Source organism: Rhinolophus sinicus, chromosome 18, assembly GCF_057876585.1.
Source record: "Rhinolophus sinicus isolate RSI-liver-muscle chromosome 18, RSI-T2T, whole genome shotgun sequence".
NCBI lineage: Eukaryota > Metazoa > Chordata > Mammalia > Chiroptera > Rhinolophidae > Rhinolophus > Rhinolophus sinicus.
Window position 1 is genome coordinate 76,071,449 of NC_142518.1, and position 25,969 is coordinate 76,097,417.

At 38.2% G+C, this 25,969-nt stretch overlaps 1 protein-coding gene across 10 annotated transcripts in view; it reads right to left on the minus strand.

Annotated features, from left to right (window-relative positions):
- The window catches only part of CHRDL1 (chordin like 1), a 179,562-nt gene that overhangs the window by 110,058 nt on the left and 43,535 nt on the right, over nt 1-25,969 (minus strand). For all 10 annotated transcript variants that reach the window (XM_074323572.2, XM_074323573.2, XM_019718631.3 and 7 more), the window contains exons 3-4: nt 20,290-20,402; nt 10,844-10,937 (exon numbers count right to left, since the gene is read on the minus strand). In XM_074323572.2, coding sequence (XP_074179673.1) covers nt 10,844-10,937; nt 20,290-20,402 — 207 coding nt within the window. The remainder of the gene's footprint in view (nt 1-10,843; nt 10,938-20,289; nt 20,403-25,969) is intronic.

Below are 25,969 nucleotides of genomic sequence, written 5' to 3' on the forward strand. Positions count from 1 at the left end.
ATGACAGGAAATCCTCACATATCAACAGTCACCCTAAATGTAAATGGACTGAACTCACCAATAAAAAGACACAGAGTAGCAGATTGGATCAAAAAACTAAACTCAACCATATGCTGTCTCCAACAGACACATCTCAGCAACATGGACAAGCATAGACTCAAAGTGAAAGGTGGAAATTGACACTCCAAGCAAATGGTACCCAGAGAAAATCAGGTGTAGCCATAATGATATCAGATGAAACAGACTCCAGGGTGAAAAAGATAAAAAGAGACAAAGATGGACATTTCATAATGGTAAAGGGGATTGTACAAGAAGACAAAACAGTCATCAATATTTATGCCCCCAATCAGGCAGCACTGACAGATATCAAGCAACTACTAACAGAGGTAAAGGGAGAAATTGACCAAAACACAATTATACTAGGGGACTTAAATACATCATTGACAGATATGGATAGATTATCCAAACAGAAAATAAATAACGAAGCAGCAGCCCTAAAAGACACATTAGATGAAATGGACATAATTGAAATATATAGAGCAGTTTATCCTGAAATATCAGACTATATATTCTTTTCTAGTGTACATGGAACATTCTCAAAGATAGAACATATGTTGGGACATAAAACAAACCTCAGCAAATTTAAGAATATTGAAATCATACCAAGCATATTCTCTGATCACAGACTTTGAAAGTGGATATCAACTGCAAAAAGAAAGCAGGAAAAAACACAAATACATGGAGATTAAACAACATAATTTTAAAGAACGACTGGGTCAAAGAAGAAATTAGAGGAGAGATCAAAGGATACATAGAAACAAACGAAAATGAAAATACATCCTACCAAAATTTTGGGATGCAGCAAAAGCAGTTTTAAGAGGGAAGTTTATATCATTACAGGCCTATCTCAAGAAACCAGGAAAATCCCAAATAAATAACCTCATGTTACACTTTAAAGAACTAGAAAAAGAAGAACAAGTGAAACCCAAGGTCAGCAGAAGAAGGGAAATAACAAAAATCAGAGCAGAACTAAATGAAATAGAGAACAAAAAGAGAATAGAAAGAATTAATGTGGCAAAGAGCTGGTTCTTTGAAAAGATTAACAAAATTGACAAACCCTTGGCTAGACTCACTAAGATAGAGAGAAGACACTAATTAACAAAATCAGAAATGAAAAAGGGGAAGTTTCAAGGACACCACAGAAATACAAAGGCTCATCGAAGAATACTATGAAGGAGTTTATGCCACCAAATTCAATAACCTAGAAGAAATGGACAGGTTCTTAGAAACATATAGCCTTCCAAGGCTGAACCATGAAGAACTGGAAAATCTAAACAGACTGATCACCAGTAACGAAATTGAATCAGTCGTCCAAAACCTTCCCTAAAGCAAAAGTCTAGGACAAGATGGCTTCACTAGTGAATTCTACCAAACCTTCAAAGAGGATGTAATACCAATCCTGCTCAAACTCTTCCAAAAAATTGAAGAAGACACAGTACTCCCTGACTCATTTTGTGAGCCCAACATAGCCCTGATACCAAAACCTGGTAAGGACAACACAAAAAAAGAAAACTACAGACCAATATCTATGATGAATACAGATGCCAAAATCCTAAACAAAATTCTAGCAAATCGAATACAACAATGCATTAAAAAGATTATTCATCACGACCAAGTGGGGTTCATCCCCAGGGCACAAGGATGGTTCAACATCCGCAAACCCATCAATGTGATACATCACATTAACAAAATTAAGGACAAAAATCATATGATTATATCAATTGATGCAGAAAAAGCATTTGACAAGATACAACATCCATTTATGATTAAAACACTTAATAAAATAGGTATAGAAGGAAAATACCTTAACATAATAAAGGCCATATATGACAAGCCCTCAGCTAATCTCATAATTAATGGTGAAAAACTGAAGCCCTTTGGTCTACGTTCAGGAACACAACAGGGTTGTCCCCTATTACCTCTTCTTTTCAACAAAGTGTTGGAAGTCCTTGCCAGTGCAATCAGGCAAGAGAAAGAAACAAAAGGCATCCAAATTGGGAATGAAGAAGTTAAACTATCACTCTTTGCAGATGACATGATGCTATATATAGAAAATCCTAAAGACTCCACCAAAAAGCTGTTAGAAACAATCAACGTATACAGTAAAGTTGCTGGCTACAAAATCAACATACAAAAGTCCATTGCATACCTATATACTAACAATGAAATTTCAGAAAAAGTAATACAACGAACAATTCCTTTTCCAATTGCAGCAAAAAAAATAAAATACCTAGGAGTAAACTTAACCAAGGATGTGAAGGACCTATATGCTGAAAACTTTAAGACATTTTTGAAAGAAATTGAAGGAGACACAAAGATATGGAAAGACATTCTGTGCTCATGGATTGGAAGAAACAACATAGTTAAAATTCCCATATTACCCAAAGCAATATACAGATTTAATGCAATCCCCATCAAAATCCCAATGGCATTTTTTAAAGAAATAGAACAAAAAAATCATCAGATTTGTTTGGAACCACAAAAGACCCTGAATAGCCAAAGCAATCTGAAGAAAAAAGAACAATAATGGAGGTATCACACTCCCTGAGTTTAGCTTGTACTACAGGGCTATAACAATCAAAACAGCATGGTATTGGCAGAAAAACAGACACATAGACCAATGGAATAGAATTGAGAACCCAGAAATAAAACCACATAAATATGGACAGATACTTTTTGACAAAGCAGCAGAAAACATACAATGGAGGAAAGACAGCCTCTTCAATAAATGGTGCTGGGAGAATTGGATAGCCACATGCAAAAGAATGAAACTGGACTGCTATTTGTCACCATGTACCAAAATTAATTCAAAATGGATCAAAGACTTAAGCATAAGACCTGACAGAATAAACTGCACAGAAGAAAATATAAGTATTAAACTTGTGGACCTTGGGTTCAAAGAGCATTTTATGAATTTGACTCCAAAGGCAATGGAAGTAAAAGCTAAAATAAACGAATGGGACTATATGAAACTTAAAAGCTTCTGCACAGGAAAAGAAACCATCGACAAAATAAAGAGGCTACCAACTGAATGGGAGAAGATTTTTGCAAACAGAGCCTCCGATAAGGGGCTAGTATCCAGAATATACAAGGAACTCATGCAACTCAACAACAAAAAAACAAACAACCCAATTGAAAAATGGGCAGAGGACCTGAAGAGACATTTCTCCAAAGAGGACATACAAATGGCAAATAGACATATGAAAAAATGCTCAACATCACTAATCATCAGAGAAATGCAAATCAAAACCACAATGAGATATCACCTCACCCCAGTCAGAATGGCTATCATCAATAAGACAAATAGTAACCAGTGTTGGAGAGGCTGTAGAGAAAAAGGAACCCTCATACACTGTTGGTGGGAATACGCACCGGTACCCCGCTATGGAAGGCAGTGTGGAGGTTCCTCAAAAAATTATGAGTAGAATTACCATATGACCCAGCAATCCCTCTCCTGGGTATCTACCCAAAAAATCTGAAAACATTTGTCCATAAAAACACGTGTGCTCCAGTGTTCACCGCAGCTTTGTTTACGGTAGCCCAGACATGGAAACAATCGAAATGTCCTTCGATAGATGAATGGATAAAGAAGTTGTGGTATATATTCACAATGGAATACTATTCGGCGGTAAGAAAAGATGATATAGAAACAGAATTGTACACCTGAAATCTATGTAATTTTACTAACAATTGTCACACCAATAAATTTAATTAAAAAAAAAAAGAAAAAAAAAGGAAACATTTGTGACAACATGGATGGAACTTGAGAGTGTAATGCTAAGCGAAATATGTCAGACAGAAAAAGCAGAGAACCATATGATTTCACTGATATGTGGTATATAAACCAAAAACAACAAAAGGACAAGACAAACAAATGAGAAACAAAAACTCATAGATACAGACAATAGTTTAGTGGTTACCAGAGGGTAAGGGGAGTGGGGGGTGGGAGATGAGGGTAAGGCAGATCAAATATATGGTGATGGAAGGAGAACTGACTCTGGGTGGTGAACACACAATGGGATTTATAGATGATGTAGTACAGAATTGTACACCTGAAATCTATGTAATTTTAGTAACAATTTTCACCCCAGTAAATTAAAAAAAAGAAAAAAAAGAAAGAGAAAGAAGACTAATGGTTGCCAGGGGCTGGAGAGGGAAAAGGAGGGAATGGGGGAGGGGGTGACTCTTCAATGGACATAGGGTTTCCCATTGGGGCTGTGTAAAATATCGAGAACTAGATTAGTGGTGAAGATTTCACAACAGTGTGAACGCTCTTAACGTCACTGAATGGTAAACTTTTAAATCATACATTATGGTTTAACATGTGCAAGTCAATCAATGTGGTACACTGAATAAACAAAATAAAGGACAAAAAATCATATGATTATATGAATAAATTCAGAAAAACCATTTGACCAGATACAATATCTATTTGTGATTAAAACACTTCAAAAAAGTAGGTATAGAAGGAAAATACCTGAACATAATAAAGGCCATATGTAACAAACCCTCAGCTGATATCATAATTAACAGTGAAAAAACTGAAGCCCTTTGCTCCATGTTCAGGAACACAGCAGAGCTGTCCCCTATCACCTCTGTTTTTCAACGTAAGAGTTGGAAGTCCTTGCCAGAGCAATCAGGCAAGAGAAAGAAATAAAAGGCATCCAAACTGGAAATGAAGTAGCTAAATTATCACTCTTTGCAGATGACATGATGCTATATATAGAAAACCCTAAACACTCCACCAAAAAGCTATTAGAAACAATACATGAATACAGTCAAGTTGCCGACTACTAAATCAATGTACAAAATTCCATTGCATTCCTATATACTAACAATGAAATTCAGAAAAAGAAATTTAAAAAACAATTCCTTTTGCAAGTGCAACAAAAAGAAAAAAATACCTAGGAATAAACTTAACCAAGGATGTGAAAGACCTATACACTGAAAACTATAACACATTTTTAAAAGAAATTGAAGAAGTTGCAAAGAAATGGAAAGACGTTCCATGTTCATGGATTGGAAGAATCAACATGGTTAAAATGGCCATATTATCCAAAGCAATATACAGATTTAATGCAATCCCCATCAAAATCACAATGACAGTTTTTAAATAAATAGAAGAAAAAATCATCAGATTTATATGGAACCACAAAGGACCCCAAGTAGCCAAAGCAATCCTCAGAAAAAAGAACAATGCTGGAGTTGTCACACCGTCTGACTTCAGCTTGTGCTACAGGGCAACAATAATCAAAACAGTATTATATTGGCAGAAAAACAGACCAGTGGAATAGAATTGAAAACCCAGAAATAAACCCACATAAATATGAACAGATAATTTTTGACAAAGAAGCCAAAAACATACAGTGGAGAAAAGACAGCCTCTTTAATAAATGGTGCTGGGAGAATTGGAAAGGCACGTGCAAAAGAATGAAACTGGACTGCTATCTGTCACCATGTACCAAAATTAATTCAAAATGGATCAAAGTCCGAAACATAAGTTCTGAAATAATAAACTGCATAGAAGAAAACATAGGTACTAAACTTATGGACCTTGGGTTCAAAGAGCATTTTATGAATTTGACTCCAAAGGCAATGGAAGTAAAAGCTAAAATAAATGAATGGGACTATATGAAACTTAAAAGCTTCTGCACAGCAAAAGAAAGAATCGACAAAATAAAGAGGCAACCAACCGAATGGGAGAAGATTTTTGTAAACAACGCCTCCATATTAAAACCATATCTAGAAGGGAACACTGTGCATTAGGTGTCCAGTAACAGAACAAATCTTATAAGAGCTCTTTTATGACCTGAGAATGTTGGAATACCTCTAAGGGAACTCAAATTGATTAATTCTGAGTAGCAAATTCCTAATGGAATGGTGATTTAAAAAACGCTAAGAAAATATCGTTATTTTGGCTCTTGGTCATCATAAATGTTCTTTTTGTGATAAAATTATATAGCAGGGTGCAAAAATATGCATGAAGTGGACACTTTGTTCAGCGTTGCTCAATCAGTAGTTCACCATAATCAGAAATGTCTGGATGCTGATGGTAACCACTTTGAGCACCTCTTGTAATCACAGAAATCAAACATGACTTGTATTCATTTTTTGTCATTGGTATATATTGAGCATTACAATTTTAATAGTTTTTTTTTCCTGTCTTAAAATGTGTATACATTTTTATGGCACCCTTTGTATAAAGAACAAATGGAGAGAAGTCATATTCTTTCTCTCCTCCTCCTACTTTTAGCACTCCACTCCCCAAAAAGAGAAGCTATGGCATTTCATTCCTACAAATCTCTTATTATTGGAGACTACAGTGAGTTCTGATTACAGACTGGGATTGATTTAATGACCTTTCTGACTTCTGTGCAGTCTTGACTTTTTCCATTAAGTATCTTCTATCTTCAATGCAGTACCAGCCTCTCTGGGCCCAGTAGAGCTCTGTGGCATGTGACCAAGACTTGACTTCTGCCATGGAGACTTGGGGAAGTGCTGATGAAAAAATTTTCATTTCCTTTTCATGGGACTCAGTATAGATTTATCTCTTGTAATTCTGGAAAAACAGTCTGCATACTGTGATTTCTATAGTTCAGCAGAATCTACAGGAGACAACCTCAAATGCAGGTGGGAACCTTGGAAATTGCAGGGGTGGAGAGATTAGAAAGGAAGAGCCATGGGAAACACAGAAATAAATGGAGGGTGGTGGTTCCTCTGTCCCCTCCAATGGGAGATGAGCTCTAGGCATGCCTAGTAGGATTAACCAACAGAGTCCATCACTACCCAGGTGAATGTTCCCTGAAGTTAAGACTGCTATAGGATAATATGTAAAACCAAAGCAATGGATATATAGTTTCCTTGTTTGTTTTCTCTTTTTGATAATAGAACTTGTTCATCATCTTAGCTTTAAACATTATTTTTTTAAGTGAGGACAATTTCATCATAGTGCCTTACATTGGATTAAGACAGAAAACTAGAGCCCTTTCCTTTGACCAAACATTCCTGTGGCCCTGAAGGCATGAGTTTCCTCATGTCAAGTAATCACTGGGGTGGAAGGAATACAGAGGATTCATCACATCCATTGTCCTGTCTCAAAGAAGAACTGTGCCAACTCTGTCTCAGATGGGGGTGTACCTTTTGATTTCCAGAAATATGCAGCAAAGAGACTAAAATTATCCTTAGTCACTTATTTTAGGATTTAACAGCCACTGTCCTAAAGTTCTTTCTTTTATCAAACTCCATTCTGCTCTTCTATGGTTTAAACCCATTTATTCTTGTTTTATCTTCCATAGAAAGAAATAATAGCTGGTTTGCATTCCATTTCAATATGGCAGAGAGAGCACATGAGAAATTCTGTGCTCTTTTCCAAACAGAGTAAGAGATGGAATGTAAAATTAAAAATAAATAAATAAACTTTAAAACTGCATAACCATACTCAGAAGCAAAAGAAGACTCTTGTGTAATAAAACATAGAAGGAAAATACAGCAATAAGTGGGGCCCAGAGCCTTATGGTCCACTGGCAGCTGGGACTGGATACAGACAGTTGGGGCCAGATAGCTGAGCAAGATGTATGGCCTACATTTTACTTCCTGTGTAAAGCTAAGTAGTAGGGCCATACTTCTAACATGTAACCAGGGGCTGATGTAGCTCTGCCCCCCAGAGATGTTTCCCTCAAATGGACTGAATGACCAAGGTAGGCAGCTTCTGCTGAGATCCCAGTCCAAGATCATTATCAGGGATTAGCACTGCACAAGAAAACAGAGGCAGAGAGAGGGACCATCCAGGCATAAGGAAGCCAAGTGGAGACACTAATATATGACCTGGTTTAGAACTCAGTGAATTACAAGGCCTGAAACAACTATCCCACCAGGAAAGAAGGCAAGAGAAAAACCCCCATGGATGATGAGCTGTTAAACAAAACTTTTAGAAAACAAAGGGAAAATTGGATGTAAGAAAAGCTATCAAGAAACCCAACAAAAGTAAGAATTCACATCTGAGAAAATACAGATATTTAAACAATCTGAAATGGACTTTAAATCTTTAAATGCCTAAAGAAATAAAGAAGAGAGTGAGATCCCATGAAACAATGACAGGGATTTATAAAACAGCACCATGTAGATATTAAAAAAAAAAACTTGTGGAAAATATAGTTATTGAAAATAAAACAACAAATAAAACCTAACAGAGGGACTAAATAGTCGGTATTAAAAAGCTGAAGAAATAATTCATGAATTGGAGGACAGAATTGAAGTAATGTATCATGATAGGAAATATACCAATATGTAAATAATAAAGAAGACATTAAGAGACACAGAGGATAAATCAGATGAGCAGCAAAAATGTACACCAAAGATAACTTTTTAAATGAGAAAAAAAGATAGAAGGAAAAGAGGTAAGTTTCACAAAATTAATGACTAAAAATTGAAGATAAATTTGAGCCCTTTGGCTGAAAAAATCTTGTGCTGAGCAGGCTAAATAAAAATAAATCAAACATACATACCTCATTTTGTGCATCAAAGTAAAAGAAAACCTCAAAAGCTGGAAAGAGGGAAAAACAGGTTACCTACAAAAAAATTACAATGAAATAGTAGACTTCTTATCCACAAAAAAAAAGGAAGTCAACAAACCCTTTATTAATATCTTCAAAGTGTTGAGGGAAAATGAACATTCACCTATAATTTTACACCCAGTGAAATTACCATTCAAGACTGAGGGCAAAGGAAAAACATATTTATATATAAGAATTAGGGAACTTCAGTGTCACTACCCACAGAAAAAATTGTTAAAGGTTATAGTTAACAAGAAGAAAAATAAACTCATAAAGGAGTGACCTGCAAGAACAAGAAGGAAAAGGAAATGAACAGTTGGTTTCTACACTCCATACAATGGGCTTTTTAAGTCTTCAAGACAATGTGTAATTTCTTTCAATTTTCTCTTTTCTAGGATTTATGACCTCAATTTTCTTAACACTTTCTTTTTCTCTTGAAATAACTGCTAGCTTATACTTTCCCTTTTTCTCAATACTTGCTTCCTTTTATGTAGCTAGGGTAAATGACAGCCACACTCCATTCAATGCTCTTACACCCTGTGGGGTGTCTGCATCATGCCTTAACCTACTTTCCAGGGAAGAACAATCTCTATATAAGAGTTTAGATAAATTCCTATGACTTTAGACCACTTTTGGAGTCTTCTGGTGGTGGTGATGGGATTTTGTAAGGCTATTTGACAAGCAACCATGCATATGAAAAAAAAAAGCTCTCCAGATTAGCTCCTTTATCAGAAACTTTGCTCCCATCTACCAGAACCCCTCCCACACCACACCTCTGTAATCTAGTTAAACTAGAAGCAAATAAACACATATGAAGCTAGTAAGCCCCACTCATTTAGGGATTGATTCCAAAAAACAACCTTTAGGTGGATCATATGTTGATCTGATCTTGAAGCACATGCTATCATCATGCATACTCAGAATGATAAACCTGTGACATAGCATGATCTTTTGCCACCTGGTAAAGAATCCCTTGTGTTCATCAGAGTATATTTACTCATGGAGGAAAAAATATTTTATATAGGTGGTGACAAAAAGGGTTGGGAATTTATTTTCTGTTAAACATCATTTCCATTCCTGTAACATTTCAGTTAACTGAGTTTTCACTGAACATCATTCCTATTCCCATTCCTACCATTTCTGCCCTACCATTTTTTATTTCTCTCTTATAAGTCCTGGAGGTTCTTTACTACTTAAAAAAGTGCCATCTATGTATGCCCTAGACTAGTGATTCTTCATGTTTTTAGGGTCATGTACAGCCCCTTTAGGAATACCAATAAAGCTAAAGATCCTCTCTAAAGGAATTTACACACATATATACTTGCACCAAAAACCAAAACAATTTTAAAGGGTTCCTGGATCCCATAAAGCCCACCCATGGACCCCAACTCCAGAACCTCCATCCTAGAGGGAAAGCAGGTTCTGGGCAAGGAGACATCCCTACCACAGGACTAAAAGGTTTCTAGTAACCAGATCCCAAGACTGTCACTTAGCTTTTGTTAGGATTCATGTCGGGCTCACAGGCATTCTCTGAATCATTCCACACTTGCACACCTCTGGTGTGGGAGCCAGGGCCCAGTCAGATGTGAACAAAGTATCATTGAGAGAGCCCCTGCCTCAGACAAACACCCTAGTCACAAACCATGAAAGTAGACGTCTTACCAGCCTTGTGAAAAAGTCTCTGCCTGCCTCCCCCTTTTATTTGCTCTTAACAATGTGTAAATAATAATTGCAGTCTGGAGGAGGTGACTATTCAGCAGGCAGGCAGCTTTATACTGTTATAAACCTCACTGGTTTAGCTCCTTTGATTTATGAACAGCCCCTCATCATTTAGAAGCTATGCTTGGATGCAATTCCAGCACTAATTGTGCAGGACACGTGGTGCCATGCTACAACTCCCCTGGTACACACCGCCAATGACAGGAAGAGGCTGTTTACAGCAGAAAATCTCTGGACCACAATTCCCTTCCTCCACTTGACATCTACCTTCAAATGATTAAAAGGCCAATGAAAATATGTTATTGGGTACCCAATAACTTATGAGAGCCTAGAATATGCCCTGCTTGGGCTATAAACAGTATTTAGGGGCCAGTGCGGGCTGCCTAAAAGTGTTCTATTGTTATTTCTGTCTGGAAGTTTCCCTTCTGGGGAATTAGGGAGATGGAATGGGTTGGGTGGAAGAGGGAGGAAGGAGAACCACAGCTGGGAAACAAAGAGGTGAACCAGTTTACCTGGGCAGCGAGGGCAGCACAAATGAGGAATATGCACAGGAGAGAGGCAATGAAGGCTTGGACATCTGACTCTGCTGCAAAGTACATTCCCATTCTGAAAGAAAGGAGGCAACAAGGAAAAACTAAATGTCTTTCAAAGGTCACTGGGATCATGCCAGTTTGGGAAACAGTCATGTAAGGACTCACCCAAACAGTGAATGATGCATTCCTGAGAGGCTGAATGAAACCAGCATTTTTCTTTCCTTTTCTCATCACCAGCACCTCTGCTGGGTTGGCTGATAGCTTATTGGCATAGTTTTCTAAGGCTGAAGTCACTACTACTCCAGTTTTCAAAGCCTTACACTAACTGTGTGCGTCTTCTTCTGGCTTAGCTCTGTGGTGTTTCTACCATTGCCCAGCTCTAACTGAATATATTTTCCAAAAACATAGTTTGATTTCATAATCACCTGCCCAGTGCCATGGAAGGGAAGGGATAATGAGCAATGGATGCCCTGAGCTGCTACCCACACCTTGGCAGTGAGACATCCCTAGCACATGATTTTTTAATTCCATTTAAGCCTGCTTTGGTCCAGTAGGCTGAGTACTTCCTCTCTTCATTTCCCTTTTCAGTAAAAATTTTTTGAGAACAAACTAGAGTCTGGAATTGAGCTTATTAGCTAGTATGCCTGGGTAAGACAACAGAGTCCCTCCCTGATTTACAATTACAAGATCCCTAGCTGTGACAGCTCTCAACCATTGTTAGAATAAAGGAAGACTTTGGGAATTGATTTTGCATTAACATTTTTCCATCCATAATTCATGTGAAGTGAGGGTGACTTGCATCTGTCAGGCTGTTGTGGGGTAAGAGGGCAATGAAGAGCATAGAGAAAGAAAAGATACCAAGCTCTTAAGCTATTGGTATTGGGATCATATTAACATTTCCACTGCCCTGCAGACAGCAAAGGTTCATACTGAAAAGATTAGCTGTCCGTTTCTAATGTGTTGGGTCAAGAATATTACACAATCATGCCATACCAAACAGTTAATCACTCCCCAGATGCTCTATTTAATAGCTCCCCTGGCCATTTAAGAGGCAGGCTTCATTTACTCAAATCTGAATCGCCTTACCACAAACCATCTTCTTTTTCTCATGTATTTTTCAGAAGAAATTTTTTGAGTATTGCATTTGGAAATAGCACAGAGCTTCCTTATGTGTCACACTCCTCAAAGCCAGGTAGTATCATCTTGAAGTGAGATCAAAGCACATTAGAAACCACTCCTCCTGGCTGAGGTCTAAACCGATTCCTCTTTAATGCTTTATACTGAATTCTGTTCTAAGGTTAAGCGATTAATAAAAATAATGATAATCATAATGATAGTGATGATGATGCTGATAACAGCAATTAACATTTCTCTAACGTTTACTGTGACCAAGCACTGTTTTAAGTGACTGAAATGGCTTAATGAGTTTAATACCTGCCAAAACCCTACAAAACAGGTCATATCATTACCCATTTTATTTTTTTCCATTTTTTAAAGACTTTTAATAAAATATAACTAACATTTCCTATGCTGTACATTACATCCCCAACCAAGACTTACTTGTTTTTTGTGTTGTTTTTTTAACCTGGAACTTTGAACTTCTTATTCCCCTTTATCTTCCCCACCCCTTTAAAAAATTTTTTCAATTACAATTGACATTCAATATTATTTTATATTAACTTCAGGTGTACAGCATATGGTTAGACATTTATATGACTTATGAAGTGATCTATCTCCCTGACTAGTACCCATCTGGCACTATACGTAGTTATTACCATATCTCTGATTATATTCCCTACACATTATATCCCCATTTCTATTTCAAAACTACCAGTTTGTATTTCTTAATCCCCTCAACTTCTTCACCCTACCCCCCAACGCACTCCCAACTCTCATCCCAATAAATCTACAACCCAGCTGACACCATACATAGTTGTTACAATATTGACTATATTCCTTACGCTATACCATATATCCCCATGAATACTGTGTAACAACCAATTTGTATCTCTTATTCCTTTCCCCTTTTTTACCCACCTTCAATCCCCCTCCAATCTGGCAAACATCAAAATATTCTCTATATCTATGAGTTTGTTTCCATTAAATTTGTTTTGTTCTTTAGATTACACTTATGAGTGAAATCATATGATATTTGGCTGACTTACTCAGCACAATACCTTCTAGGTCCATCCATGTTGTTGCAGATGACAAGATTTCGTGCTTTTTTATGGCTAAGTAACCATTGTATACATGTTGTGGGGACAGAGCCCCAGAGAGCAGTTTCCAGGCTCTCAGCCTCACATAGAAAGGTGCTGGCTCAGGTAGCAAATGGGCATCAACTGTGATTGGATGGCCATCAGCTGTGGCTAGTTGGCCGTCAGCTGTAACCAGTGAGCCATTGGCGACTCATACAATTGCTGTAGCTACGCTAGCAAAAAATGGGGGCTAGCAAGAAGATCGTGGCTGAGCTAGGAAGCGGTGGAGTGTGGCGGAGTGTGGATTGCGGATTCTGTGGCTCCTGCTTCCTGTGTCTCCAACGCAGCCACCAGTGAGACTGTAGTGGTATGACTCCCTTATCTACAGCTCCGTGGGTGTTCCTTTTTGGCCTCGCCATATCCTGCGCTCTTATGCGGGGAGTGGGACCAGAGAACACGCATGCCACCCCGCGTGACACATGTACCACCTCTTCTTTATTCATTCATTCATTCATCCATTCATTCATTCAGGGCACCCAGGCTGCCTTCAAATCTTGGCTATTGTAAATAATAAAATGAACATACGAGGTAGGACAATTATGTTCAAGAACTCATCCTAGAAAAAACGCTACATACCTCATTGCTGAATATCACTACAGTCACCTTCAAAGTACTCCCCTTGGGAAGTTATGCACCAATGCCAGTGCCTAGTCCACTCTTTTTTTTTTTCTTAAATTTATTGGGGTGACAATTATTAGTAAAATTACATAGATTTCAGGTGTACAATTCTGTATTACATCTTTTATTTTTTTATTTTTATTTTTTTTTAAATTAAATTTATTGGGGTGACAATTGTTAGTAAAATTACATAGATTTCAGGTGTACAATTCTGTATTACATCATCTATAAATCCCATTGTGTGTTCATCACCCAGAGTCAGTTCTCCTTCCATCACCATATATTCGATCCCCCTTACCCTCATCTCCCACCCCCCACCCCCCTTACCCTCTGGCAACCACTAAACTATTGTCTGTGTCTATGAGTTTCTGTTTCTCATTTGTTTGTGTTGTTCTTTTGTTGTTTTTGGTTTATATACCACATATCAGTGAAATCACATGGTTCTCTGCTTTTTCTGTCTGACTTATTTCGCTCAGCATTACTCTCTCAAGATCCATCCATGTTGTCACAAATGTTCCTATATCATCTTTTCTTACCGCTGAATAGTATTCCATTGTGTATATATACCACAACTTCTTTATCCATTCATCTATCGAAGGACATTTTGGTTGTTTCCATGTCTTGGCCACTGTAAACAAAGCTGCAATGAACATTGGAGCACACGTGTCTTTATCTCTAAATGTTTTCAGATTTTTTGGGTAGATACCCAGGAGAGGGATTGCTGGGTCATATGGCAATTCTATTTGTAATTCTTTGAGGAACCTCCACACTGCCTTCCATAACGGCTGCACCAGTCTGCATTCCCACCAACAGTGTATGAGGGTTCCTTTTTCTCCACAGCCTCTCCAACATTTGTTACTATTTGTCTTATTGATGATAGCCATTCTGACTGGGGTGAGGTGATATCTCATTGTGGTTTTGATTTGCATTTCTCTGATGATTAGTGATGTTGAGCATTTTTTCATATGTCTATTTGCCATTTGTATGTCCTCTTTGGAGAAATGTCTCTTCAAGTCCTCTGCCCATTTTTCAATTGGGTTGTTTGTTTTTTTGTTGTTGAGTTGCATGAGTTCCTTGTATATTCTGGATACTAGCCACTTATTGGAGGCACTGTTTGCAAAAATCTTCTCCCATTCAGTTGGTGGCCTCTTTATTTTGTCAATGGTTTCTTTTGCTGTGCAGAAGCTTTTAAGTTTCATATAGTCCCATTCGTTTATTTTAGCTTTTACTTCCATTGCCTTTGGAGTCAAGTTCATAAAATGCTCTTTGAACCCAAGGTCCATAAGTTTAGTACCTATGTTTTCTTCTATGCAGATTATTGTGTCAGGTCTTATGCTTAAGTCTTTGATCCATTTTGAATTAACTTTGGTACATGGTGACAGATAGCAGTCCAGTTTCATTCTTTTGCACGTGGCTATCCAATTCTCCCAGCACCATTTATTGAAGAGGCTGTCTTTGCTCCATTGTATGTTTTTAGCTTCTTTGTCAAAAATTATCTGTCCATATTTATGTGGTTTTATTTCTGGGTTCTCAATTCTATTCCATTGGTCTATGTGTCTGTTTTTCTGCCAATACCATGCTGTTTTGATTATTGTAGCCCTGTAGTACAAGCCAAAGTCAGGAAGTGTGATACCTCCATTATTGTTCTTTTTTCTTAAGATTGCTTTGGCTATTCGGGGTCTTTTGTGGTTCCAAACAAATCTGATGATTTTTTTGTTCTATTTCTTTAAAATGTGCCATTGGGATTTTGATGGAGATTGCATTGAATCTGTATATTGCTTTGGGTAATATGGCCATTTTAACTATGTTGATTCTTCCAATCCATGAGCACGGAATGTCTTTCCATTTCTTTGTGTCTTCTTCAATTTCTTTCAAAAAAGTCTTATAGTTTTCAGCATATAGGTCTTTCACATCCTTGGTTAAGTTTATTCCTAGGTATTTTATTCTTTTGCTGCAATTGCAAAAGGAATTGTTTTTTGTATTTCTTTTTCTGAGATTTCATTGTTAGTATATAGGAAGGCAATGGACTTTTGTGCGTTGATTTTGTAGCCAGCAACTTTACTGTATTCGTTGATTGTTTCTAATAGCTTTTTGGTGGAGCCTAGTCCACACTTCAAAGCTATTTTAGAACTCTGTTTCTAGAATGGCCATCAGACCTGTCATTGTATTACGCTTGATGTCCCGAATGTCTTCAAAATGTCTTCCTTTCAATATTTCCTTGATCTTCGGGTAAAGAAAGAAGTCATTGGGGGCCAGATCAGGTGAGTAGAAAGAGTGTTCCAATACAATTATTTGTTTACTGGCTAAAAACTCTCAAGGACAGTGCCATGTGAATTGGTGCATTGTTGTGATGCAAGAGCCATGAATTATTGAAAAGTTCAGGTTATCTAACTTTTTCATGCAGCCTTTTCAGCACTTCCAAATAGTAAACTTGGTTAACTGTTTGTCCAGTTGGTACAAATTCATAATGAATAATCCCTCTGACATGAAAAAAGGTTAGCAACATCATTGCAACAAGTTCATGAACTTAATTGTCAGATATCGTATATATGAGCACATACCCTTGAAGTAATGTTTTGGGTTTCTTCAGATAAATACCCAGAAGATGGATTACTAGGTCCTTTTTGGCCCTTGTTATAGTTTTTGTCTTAAAGTCTATTTTGTCTGATGTAATTATTGTTACTCCAGTTTTTTGTCTGTTTGTTTGTTTCCATTTTCATGAAATACCTTTTCCCATCCCTTTGCTTTCAGTCTGTGTGTGTTTTTTGATCTGAAGTGAGTATCTTGTAGGCAGTATATGTAAGCATCTTGTTTTATTATCCATTCAGCACCCCTATCTTTTAATTGGAGCATTTAATCTATTTACATTTAAAGTAATTGTTGATAGGTATGTAGTTACTGCCATTTTATTATTTATATTTTTTATTTATTTTCTGTCTTAAAGAAGTCCCTCTATGATTCCTTGTAATACTGGTTTGGTGGTGATGAGCTCATTTAGATTTTTCTTTTTTGGGAAGTTCTTTATCCATCCTTCGAGTCTAAATGACAGCTTTGCTGGGTAGAGTAATCTTGGTTGTAGGTCCTTGTTTTTCATCTCCTCAAATATTTACTGCCAATCCCTTCTGGTCTGCAAAATTTCTGTCGAGGAATCAGCTGATAGTCTTATGGGAGCTCCGTTGTAAGTAATTAACGGCTTTTCTCTTGCTACTTTTCATATTCTCTCTAAGTCTTTAACCTTTGTCATTTTAATTATGATGTGTCTTGGTGTGGGCCTCTTTGGGTTCTTCCTGTTTGAGTCTCTCTGTGCTTTCTGAGCTTGTATATTTATCTCCTTCACCAGGTTATGGAAGTGTTCAGTCATTATTTCTTCAAATAGGTTTTCAATTTCTTGCTCTCTTCCTTTTCCTTCTGGTACCCCCTTAATGTGAATGTTCGTATGCCTGTTGTTGTCCCACCGGCTCCCTAAACTCTCATTTTTTTGGATTCTGTTTTCTTTTTGCTGTTCAGATTGGGTGTTTTCTGCTACCTTATCTTCTAAATTGCTAATTCAATCCTCTGCTTCATCTAATCTACTGTTGATTCCCTGTAATGTCCCCTTCATTTCCATTATTGTGTTCTGTATTTCTGACTGGTTCTTTTTTATATTTTCTATCTCCATTTTTGTTTGCTATCTCTTTGTCGAAGTACTCCCTGAGATCATTGAGCATACTTACAACCAGTGTTTAGAATTCTGCATCTGGTAGATTGCTTGTCTCCATTTTGTTTAGTTCTTTTTTCTGGAGCTTTGTCCTGTTCTTTTATTTGGGACATGTTTTTTTGTCTCCCCACTTTGGCTGCCTCCCTGTGTTTGTTTCTATGTATTAGGTAGGGCTGCTATATCTCCTGGTCTTAGTAGGGTGGCCTTATGTCGTAACTGTGCTGTGGCGCTCAGTGGCACAGTCTTTCTGGTCACCTGTGCACTCTGTGCACTCCAAGTGTGTCCCTTGTATGGATTGTGTGTGCCCTCCCATTGTAGTTTAGCCTTTGATGCTGTTTGCACAACAGTGGGTGGTTCTGCCCTTCAGGCTGATTGGTTGTGAGGATGGGCCATGACTACAGTGGAGGAGTTGTGTTGCAGGGGTTGACCCTACGGAGCAGGATCTGCCTAACTGGGGTCTGGTGCCTGCCCAATCTGTTCCTTTGGTGTGTTGTCCTTGGAGGTGGCTGGATGATGCTCCGTCTCATTTCAAAGATGGCCACTGGGTGCACCAGCCCCAGGGCCACCTGGAAGGGGACTTGCTGTTCAAGTTCAGCTGCAGCCCATGCCCCACCTGGGACCACATGGCAGGAGCCACAAAGCAATCCACAGATGGCTGCCACCTTCACCTGTTTGGAGGTGCCTTGAGAGGCCAAGATGTAACCCAAGGCTGGCTGCTGATACTGCTGGGCTTAGGGCTCCTGAGCCAGATGTATGCGGCACATTCAAGTCAGATGTTACTTGTCTCAGTTCCTTGAACCTTTGAGAAACTCTAGGAAAGTCTGCAGCATGAGCCAAAACATTTGGTTTGTATGAAAAAGCCACTGGAATTGGCTTGGGTATGCCCAAAAGTTGGGTTGGGTGGGGTCTGAATCAACAGGGCATGGTGAAAGTTGGTGTCAGCCAGCTTGATGGAGACTCAGATATGGTGGCTGCCTACATCTACATGCCGGGAAGGGGGAGAACTGAACAAAGAAACAATGGCTTCCACCAGCTCCTCTGCCTGGGTGAAAGCTGCACCTCCAGCCCTCGTCCTGAAGCTATACAACTAAGTTCCCCCCACCCTTATGTTCCTGTTGCCTCTCCAGCTGCTGCCCCAGTGCTGGAGCTCAGAGCCAGTGATTCCATTGTTAAGTCCATTCACGGTCCCACTAAGAGGAGCACCTAGGACTCCAGCCACCCTCCATCTCACTCAGCCACAATCTTCTCTGATTTTCACAACCACAAATTAAGTGGATTTCTATCCCTGGCACTGGAACCCTGGGCTGGGGAGTCTGGTGTGTTACTGAGATCCCTTGTTCCTTAGGGAGAAGAAGACCAAGATATCCCTCCCAATTTTTAATGGTCACACATGGATGTGGGATAAGCCGGTTCCCCATCTCTGCCCCTCCTACCAGTCGTAAGGTGGATTCTTCTGTATGTCCTTGGTTGTAGGTTTAGCAAGAATTTCAGGCAATTCTAAATTATGGTTGTTTTATAGTTTAGTTGAAATTTGATGTGGTCATGAGACAAGGTAAGCACAACATTTACCTACTGCACCATCTTCACCAGCTATTTGCATTATCTCATTTTAAAGAAGAAGCTGAAGCAATCTCAGAGAGGTTAGGTAAGTTATCCAATATATCGTGGCTCATAGGTGGCAAAACCAGGGTTGGATTCTTGGTCTGTCTTGACTCTAGAGCCCTGCAGCCTCTTAACACCACCTGATGATGCCTAAAGGTTAGGTTTCCACATGCTCAAAATCCTGAAAGCCCAATTTTGTCTTCAAATGACAAAAGAATCAGGTTTGCAAGTGATTGCTCCTATTCCACCTGGGCAGTAGCGAGGAGCTGCAGTTCTTCCATGAGGTATCAAGTGAAGGCTGGTCTTGAAAATTCATTCCTATATGTTCAGAATTGTTAATTCTTAATTCTCAAGGTGTCATACAAGGCCTCCCTTCCCAATTGCTTTAGTGCAGTGGTTCTCTACCAGGGGTCATTTTGTTCCCCAGGTAACTTTGGCCATGAGTAGAGACATTTTTGGTTGTCACAACTAGGGTGAGTGCTAATGGCACCTACTGCATAGAGGCCAGGAACACTGCTAGACATCCTATAATGCACAGGACAGCCCCCACAACAAGGAATTACCTGTCCCTAAATGTCAATAGTGCTTAGTTTGAGAAACCCTAGCCTAAAATATAATGGTAGAGGTTTGTTCAGAAACATGGACCATAGCTGTAGCCCTGGGTCAAGGCCATGGAAAGAAAATAGGACTACCTACATTTTCTACTGCAAAGATGGCATTCAAGCTGTCCAAACACCTCTGTTGAGTGACTGGACAGGAGCCAAGGCTAATGCAAGGAACTGAAATCATCACCATGTACAGGCTGAGGTTTCCCAACCTCAATCCTAATTACAGTTATTGTCTGAGACAACATAAAATGCACTCTCCCAATGATCCAGTGTATAACCTCTTCTAATCTGTCATTTAAAAGTCAGCCCTAAAAATGGTTTCCAAAAAATAATTTTGTCTTACAATCCAGGCATTATATTGAGCTTTCACACCACTCCCACTGTCAAGGTATTCTGCCTTCTCCTACCATGTCCTATATCATTTGGCTGAAAGATTAACTATGAGTATCTGTCCAAATCAAAGATCCCATGAAAATCAAGCCAAAAGACAATAGAGAAAGACAGAAGATATGTATTTTTCCTTGCAATCTGCTTCTTAACTTCTTTAGGCTTTTAACACCCATGTTTACTGGCCACCTGGGCACTGAAAGCATATCTGCATGCTGAGGAGCAAACTGGGAAATCACATGCCATAAAGGATTATACCTCTAAGCAGATGCAGTTCACGCAGTAAACCAATCCATAAGGTTCTAGGTAAGGATGCCATCTCTCACCCACTCTGTACTTTTGGTCTTGAAACATGCAGTATGTCTCTGAATCTGTGAAGAAGGAGATGGAGAATATGCCTGTTAGAAAACATGGACCAAGTCACAGAATCCAAAGGCAATCACAGGTTCCATCTGTTTTAGTGTATATCAAAGGAAGAGGCATAGGGAATATTTACAGAACCCCTACTATGGGCTCAGAGTTTTACATATTTTGCTTAGTTGACCCTATAATGACCCAGTAAGGTAGGTACTACTATTTTTTTTTTAAGGTTTTTTATTGGGGAAGGGGAACAGGACTTTACTGGGGAACAGTGTGTACTTCCAGGACTTTTCCAAGTCAAGTTGTTGTCCTTTCAATCTTAGTTGTGGAGGGTGCAGCTCAGCTCCAGGTCCAGTTGCTGTTGTTAGTTTCAGGGGGTGCAGCCCACCATCCCTTGCAGGAGTCGAACCGGCAACCTTGTGGTTGAGAGCGTGCGCTCCAACCAACTGAGCCATTTGGCCACCAGGGAGCTGAGTGGCAGCTCATTGACTTTATTCTAGTTGCAGAGGGCGCAGCTTTCTGGCCCATGTGGGAAATGAACTGGCAGCCCAGCTGCCCAGAGCTCGCACTCTAATCAACTGAGCGACCCATCCACCCCGGTAGGCACTACTGTTGTCTCATGTTATAGATGGCGGAAATCAAGGGTTATATAACCAGTAAGTAACTTACATGAGACTCAAACCCAGGTTTGCCTGACAGCGAAGCCAAAATCTTGACTACTGCTCTGTTAAAATGGTAAGATAAGCGAGCATGTCATGTGTCCTTTTGAAAAAGGTTGTGCTTCCTTGCTTTGGAAAAGCAAGCTAATATCTGAAATGCTGATCTATCAAAACATTCTCTGGTACACATTTCCCTGATGATTAAAATCGAAAAAATAAGTAAAAGACATATAAACAAGAAATTGGCAGAAGTTGTTTCCAACAAATAAAGTATTAGTATCTTGAATATTTTTTAATCATTGAAATCAATAAGTAAAAGACTAACAAATCCAATAGAAAAATGGTTTAAGGACATGAATAGCAATTTAGAGAAGAACAAATGGGAACAGACAATGAACAGGAAAAGATGTTCAACCACACTTGTAATCAGAGATTCAAATTAAAATTACACTGAGGCTTTGTACATCTGAAACTAATAAACAAACAAACAAACAAAAAAACACCTATACTGAGATAATGGTCTTAAATTGCTTACTGTTTCCAAGACCCATGATTCTTTCCAACTACCCACAAGATAAATTCCAATTTACTTTTCAAATTTTTAGTTCTGACTTCTGAATGATGAACTAGGAGTCAGAAAATCTAGGTTTGAATCCTCACTTGCTCTAGCTGCATGGCATTGAGCAAGTCATTTAAATTCTATCAATCTCATTTCTCAGCATGTGTGAAATACGAATTACATGTTTCTCTCACAGATGTTGAAGGGTTAAATGAAGCTCTCTGTAAGTTATAAAGTGCTACAAAATGTAGGATGTTATTTTATATTAATTGATTATTTTCTAGTTAGAAAAGTAATCCATGCTCAATGTAAAAAATTGGAAAACACATACAAACACACAAAAAGAACAAAATAAAAACATAAAACTATATAGACTAAAGAAACATTACACACAAATCCAGCACAAGAAGACAACCACTTTTAATATGCTGGTAACATAATTAGCCCAGGGATTGAAGAAAAAAATGAAATGGGAAATTAAAAAGTATTTTGTATTAAATGAAAATGATAAGTTGTTGACAATGAACAACAAATGACAACTTATCAAAGTTTGGCTGAAGAAATACATAAAGGGAAATTTATATCACTAAATACCTATATTAGAAAAGATGAAAAGTCTCAAATCAACACAATAAACTACAAAATATAGAACAAAACAAACCAAAAGCAAATAGAACGAAGGAATTATAAAAAAACAGAAAATAATAAAAATTGAAAACAGAAAATCAATAGGAAAACAATCAGTGAGACCAAAACCTGGTTCTTTAAGAAGATCAATAAAATTGATAAATTTCTAGCAAGACTAACAAAGATTTAAAAAAAGAGAGAAGATGCAAATTACCAATATTAATGACAAAATACAGCACTGATTGCATTATAAATGCAAAGTTACATATTAGCAAAGTTACATATATTTCGGGTGTACAATTCTGTATTACATCATCTATAAATCCCATTGTGTGTTCACCACCCAGAGTCAGTTCTCACCCCAATAAACTTTAACAACAACAACAAAAATCCTATAGATATTAAAAGGATAAAAAGGGAATATTATGAATAACTTTACATAAGTTAATTTAACAAGTTAGATGAAATGGATTAATTCCTTTAAGACACAATTATCAATGCTTACTAAAGAAGCAATAGATAACCTGATTCGTCCTATATATTTTAGTGAAATTATATTTGTAGCTAAAAACTTTCTCACAAAATAAACTCCTGGGCCAGATAGCTTCTCTGGTTAATTCTATCAAACAGTCTACCAAACACTTTAGAGAAATGAAGAGGATGCAGTACTTCCCAAATGAATCTTTGATGTAAGCATTATATTGATACTAAAACCCGATAAAGATATTACAAGACAAAATCTACATACCAATATCCCTCATGAATGTAGATATAAAAATTCTCAACAAAATATTAGTAAATTAAATTAAAAATACATAAAAAATAATACTTCATGAGCAAGTGGCATTTATTCTAAAAATTAAAGGCTAATTCAAAATTCACAATTCAATCAATGTAATTCACTATACACAATATTCTATATCCATCCTTGACAGAAACTCTCAAGAAACTAGAAAAGGGCCTTCCTCAACCTGATAAAGGGCATCTACAAAACACCTACACCTAACATCATACTTAATGGCAAAAGACAATGTTTTCCCCCTAAGATTGTGAATTATTCAAGGATGTCTGCTTCACCACCAGCCAGTGAAATCAGGTAAGCAAAATAAATAAAAGGCACAGATATAATTGGAAATAAAAAAGTAAGACTGTTTCTATTTAACAGATGATACGACTATCTACAAAGAAAAACCTCATAGAATCTATTTAAAAGTAACTATAAATATGTCATAGAAACGGTGGCATGAGGTGAGCCTCTTGAAATCTCCCTTGGAATTTACAACAAATTAAACAGCTGTAATTCCACAAAGGACTCCCTGTGCAGCAGACAGGCGAGACTAATAGATGTGTAATTGAAATTATCTGAAGGTGGGCAAATTGGGCTAGCAGGGGGAAGTGCAGAGATATGGGCTGTGTGAGGCAGCAGGACACAGACTAGAGCTAGGAGATCCGAGCTCACTGCATTCTGGAGCTACAGAAGCCATAGGAGAGGGAAGAATTCGCACTGCTAGTGGTCCCCTTATGGAGCACGGTCCCGCCTGAGGGATCAGCATATAACATGGCCGAACCAAACGGTCACAACAGAGACTTCGGCAGAGAACTCGGAGCAAAGATGGAGGGAAGAAGGGTGAGAATGGTGGTTTAAGCTCTCACTGCCAAGCAGAAGATGGAAGGCATAGGTACCATCCCCTGACCCTCCCAGAATTCAACCAACACCAACCTGCCCAGTGCTAGAAGTGGAGGAGTAGCAGCGTCAGATCAAAAGAACAGACTATTTGCAGTTCTGAGAACTGTGGACTCTCAGTTCAACTAGTTCTGGCAAAGGGGAGGGAGCCTTGGGTGTAGGACAGGCGAGGCTGTGGTCACCACCATTGCTCAGAGCCACCATTCACAACCCAACCCGCTCTTGCCCACACCTATCTGGGCAGATCCCTGCAGGAGTAAACAGAGCCGCAGAAACACATAGGCTGTCAATCTGGTGCAGGGAGAGTTTTGGAAATTCACAAGCTCTCAACATCTGCCCATGAAGCAGTGCCCTGAGACCCAGGCAACCTGTTTACAGAGGAGAAGCCCACTTTTCAGGGAATCCCCCATTGTATGAGAAGTTAGAACAGTGGAGAAGAAATATAACACTACAGAATGAGAAAAATCAAAGGCTGTATTGGCAGAGAAAATAAAACATTCCACAAACATCTACTGGAAAGCAAAAGAAAGACCTGCAACGTGTTGCAGAACCCACTCCTGTAGATGCCTAGAAAGAAAAATAACAATTCATTAATTGCCATGAATAACCAAGGTAACAAGGCCACTCAGAAAGAAAATGAAAAGTCTCCAGAAAACAAATTTAAAGACATGGAAATAAGGGACTTAAATGAAAGAAAATACAAGATCGCAGTTCTGAAAAAACTCAATGAGATGCAAGAAAACACAGAAAGGCAGTTTAATGAAATCAGAAACACAATCAAAGAACAACATGAACATTTTACCAAAGAGATTGAATTTTAAAAAAGAACCAAATAGAATTTCTGGAGATTAAGAACTCAATAGTAGAAATTAAGAATGAAATAACCAGCTCAGGTAGTAGAGTTGACCAGATGGAGGAAAGAATCAGTTACATCGAAGATAGAAATCTGGAAATGACACGGATGGAAGAAGAAAGAGACTTGAGACTTCAAAGAAATGAAAGAACTCTACAAGAACTTTCTGACTCCATCAGAAAGAGCAATATAAGAATAATGGGCATACCAGAAGGAGAAGAAAGAGAGAAGGGAACAGAGAATATATTCAAACAAATAGTAGATGAGAACTTCAGAAACTTGTGGAAAGAACTGGATCCTCGAATCCAAGAAGCAAATAGAACACCTAATTACCTCAACCCCAACAGGCCTTCTCCAAGGCACATTGTATTGAAGTTGTCAAAAATCAAATACAAAGAAAGAATCCTCAAGGACGCCAGGGAAAAGAAGACGATAACCTACAAGGGAAAACCCATTAGATTATCATCAGATTTTTCAGCAGAAACTTTACAAGCCAGGAGGGAATGGAACCAAATAGTCAAACTATTGAAAGGGATAAATTATAAGCCAAGAATAATATATCCAGCAAAGATATCCTTTAGATATGAAGGAGGAATAAAGACCTTTCCAGACATACAGAAGCTAAGGGAATTTTCGAATACACAACCTGTAGTACAAGAAATAAATACTAAAGGAGACTATTAGCCACCATCAACAGGGACAATTTGTGGCAACCAAAATATAAAAAAGGGGGACAGTAAAGGCCTGAACTGGAATATGGGACTGGAGAAAGTAAGCATGGTGAAGAAATGGAATACTCTAAATATCAAACTTTCTTTTACATAAACTTAAGGGCAACCACTCAAAAAAAAAATCTGGAACTGAAATATATACTGTAATAAAGGAAGAAACAGAGGGAAACATCGTAGAATACCACCACACAGAAATAATAGACCACAACAAAAAGGCAAAGAAACCATGGAGACACAAGCTTACCAGAAAACTAAAGACAGAATGATAGGAAATCCTCACATACCAATAATCACCCTAAATGTAAATGGACTGAACTCACCAATAAAAAGGCACAGAGTAGCAGATTGGATCAAAAAACTAAACCCAACCATATGCTGTCTCCAAGAGACACATCTCAGCTACAAGGACAAGCATAGACTCGAAGTCAAAGGGTAGAAATTGACACTCCAAGCAAATGGTATCCA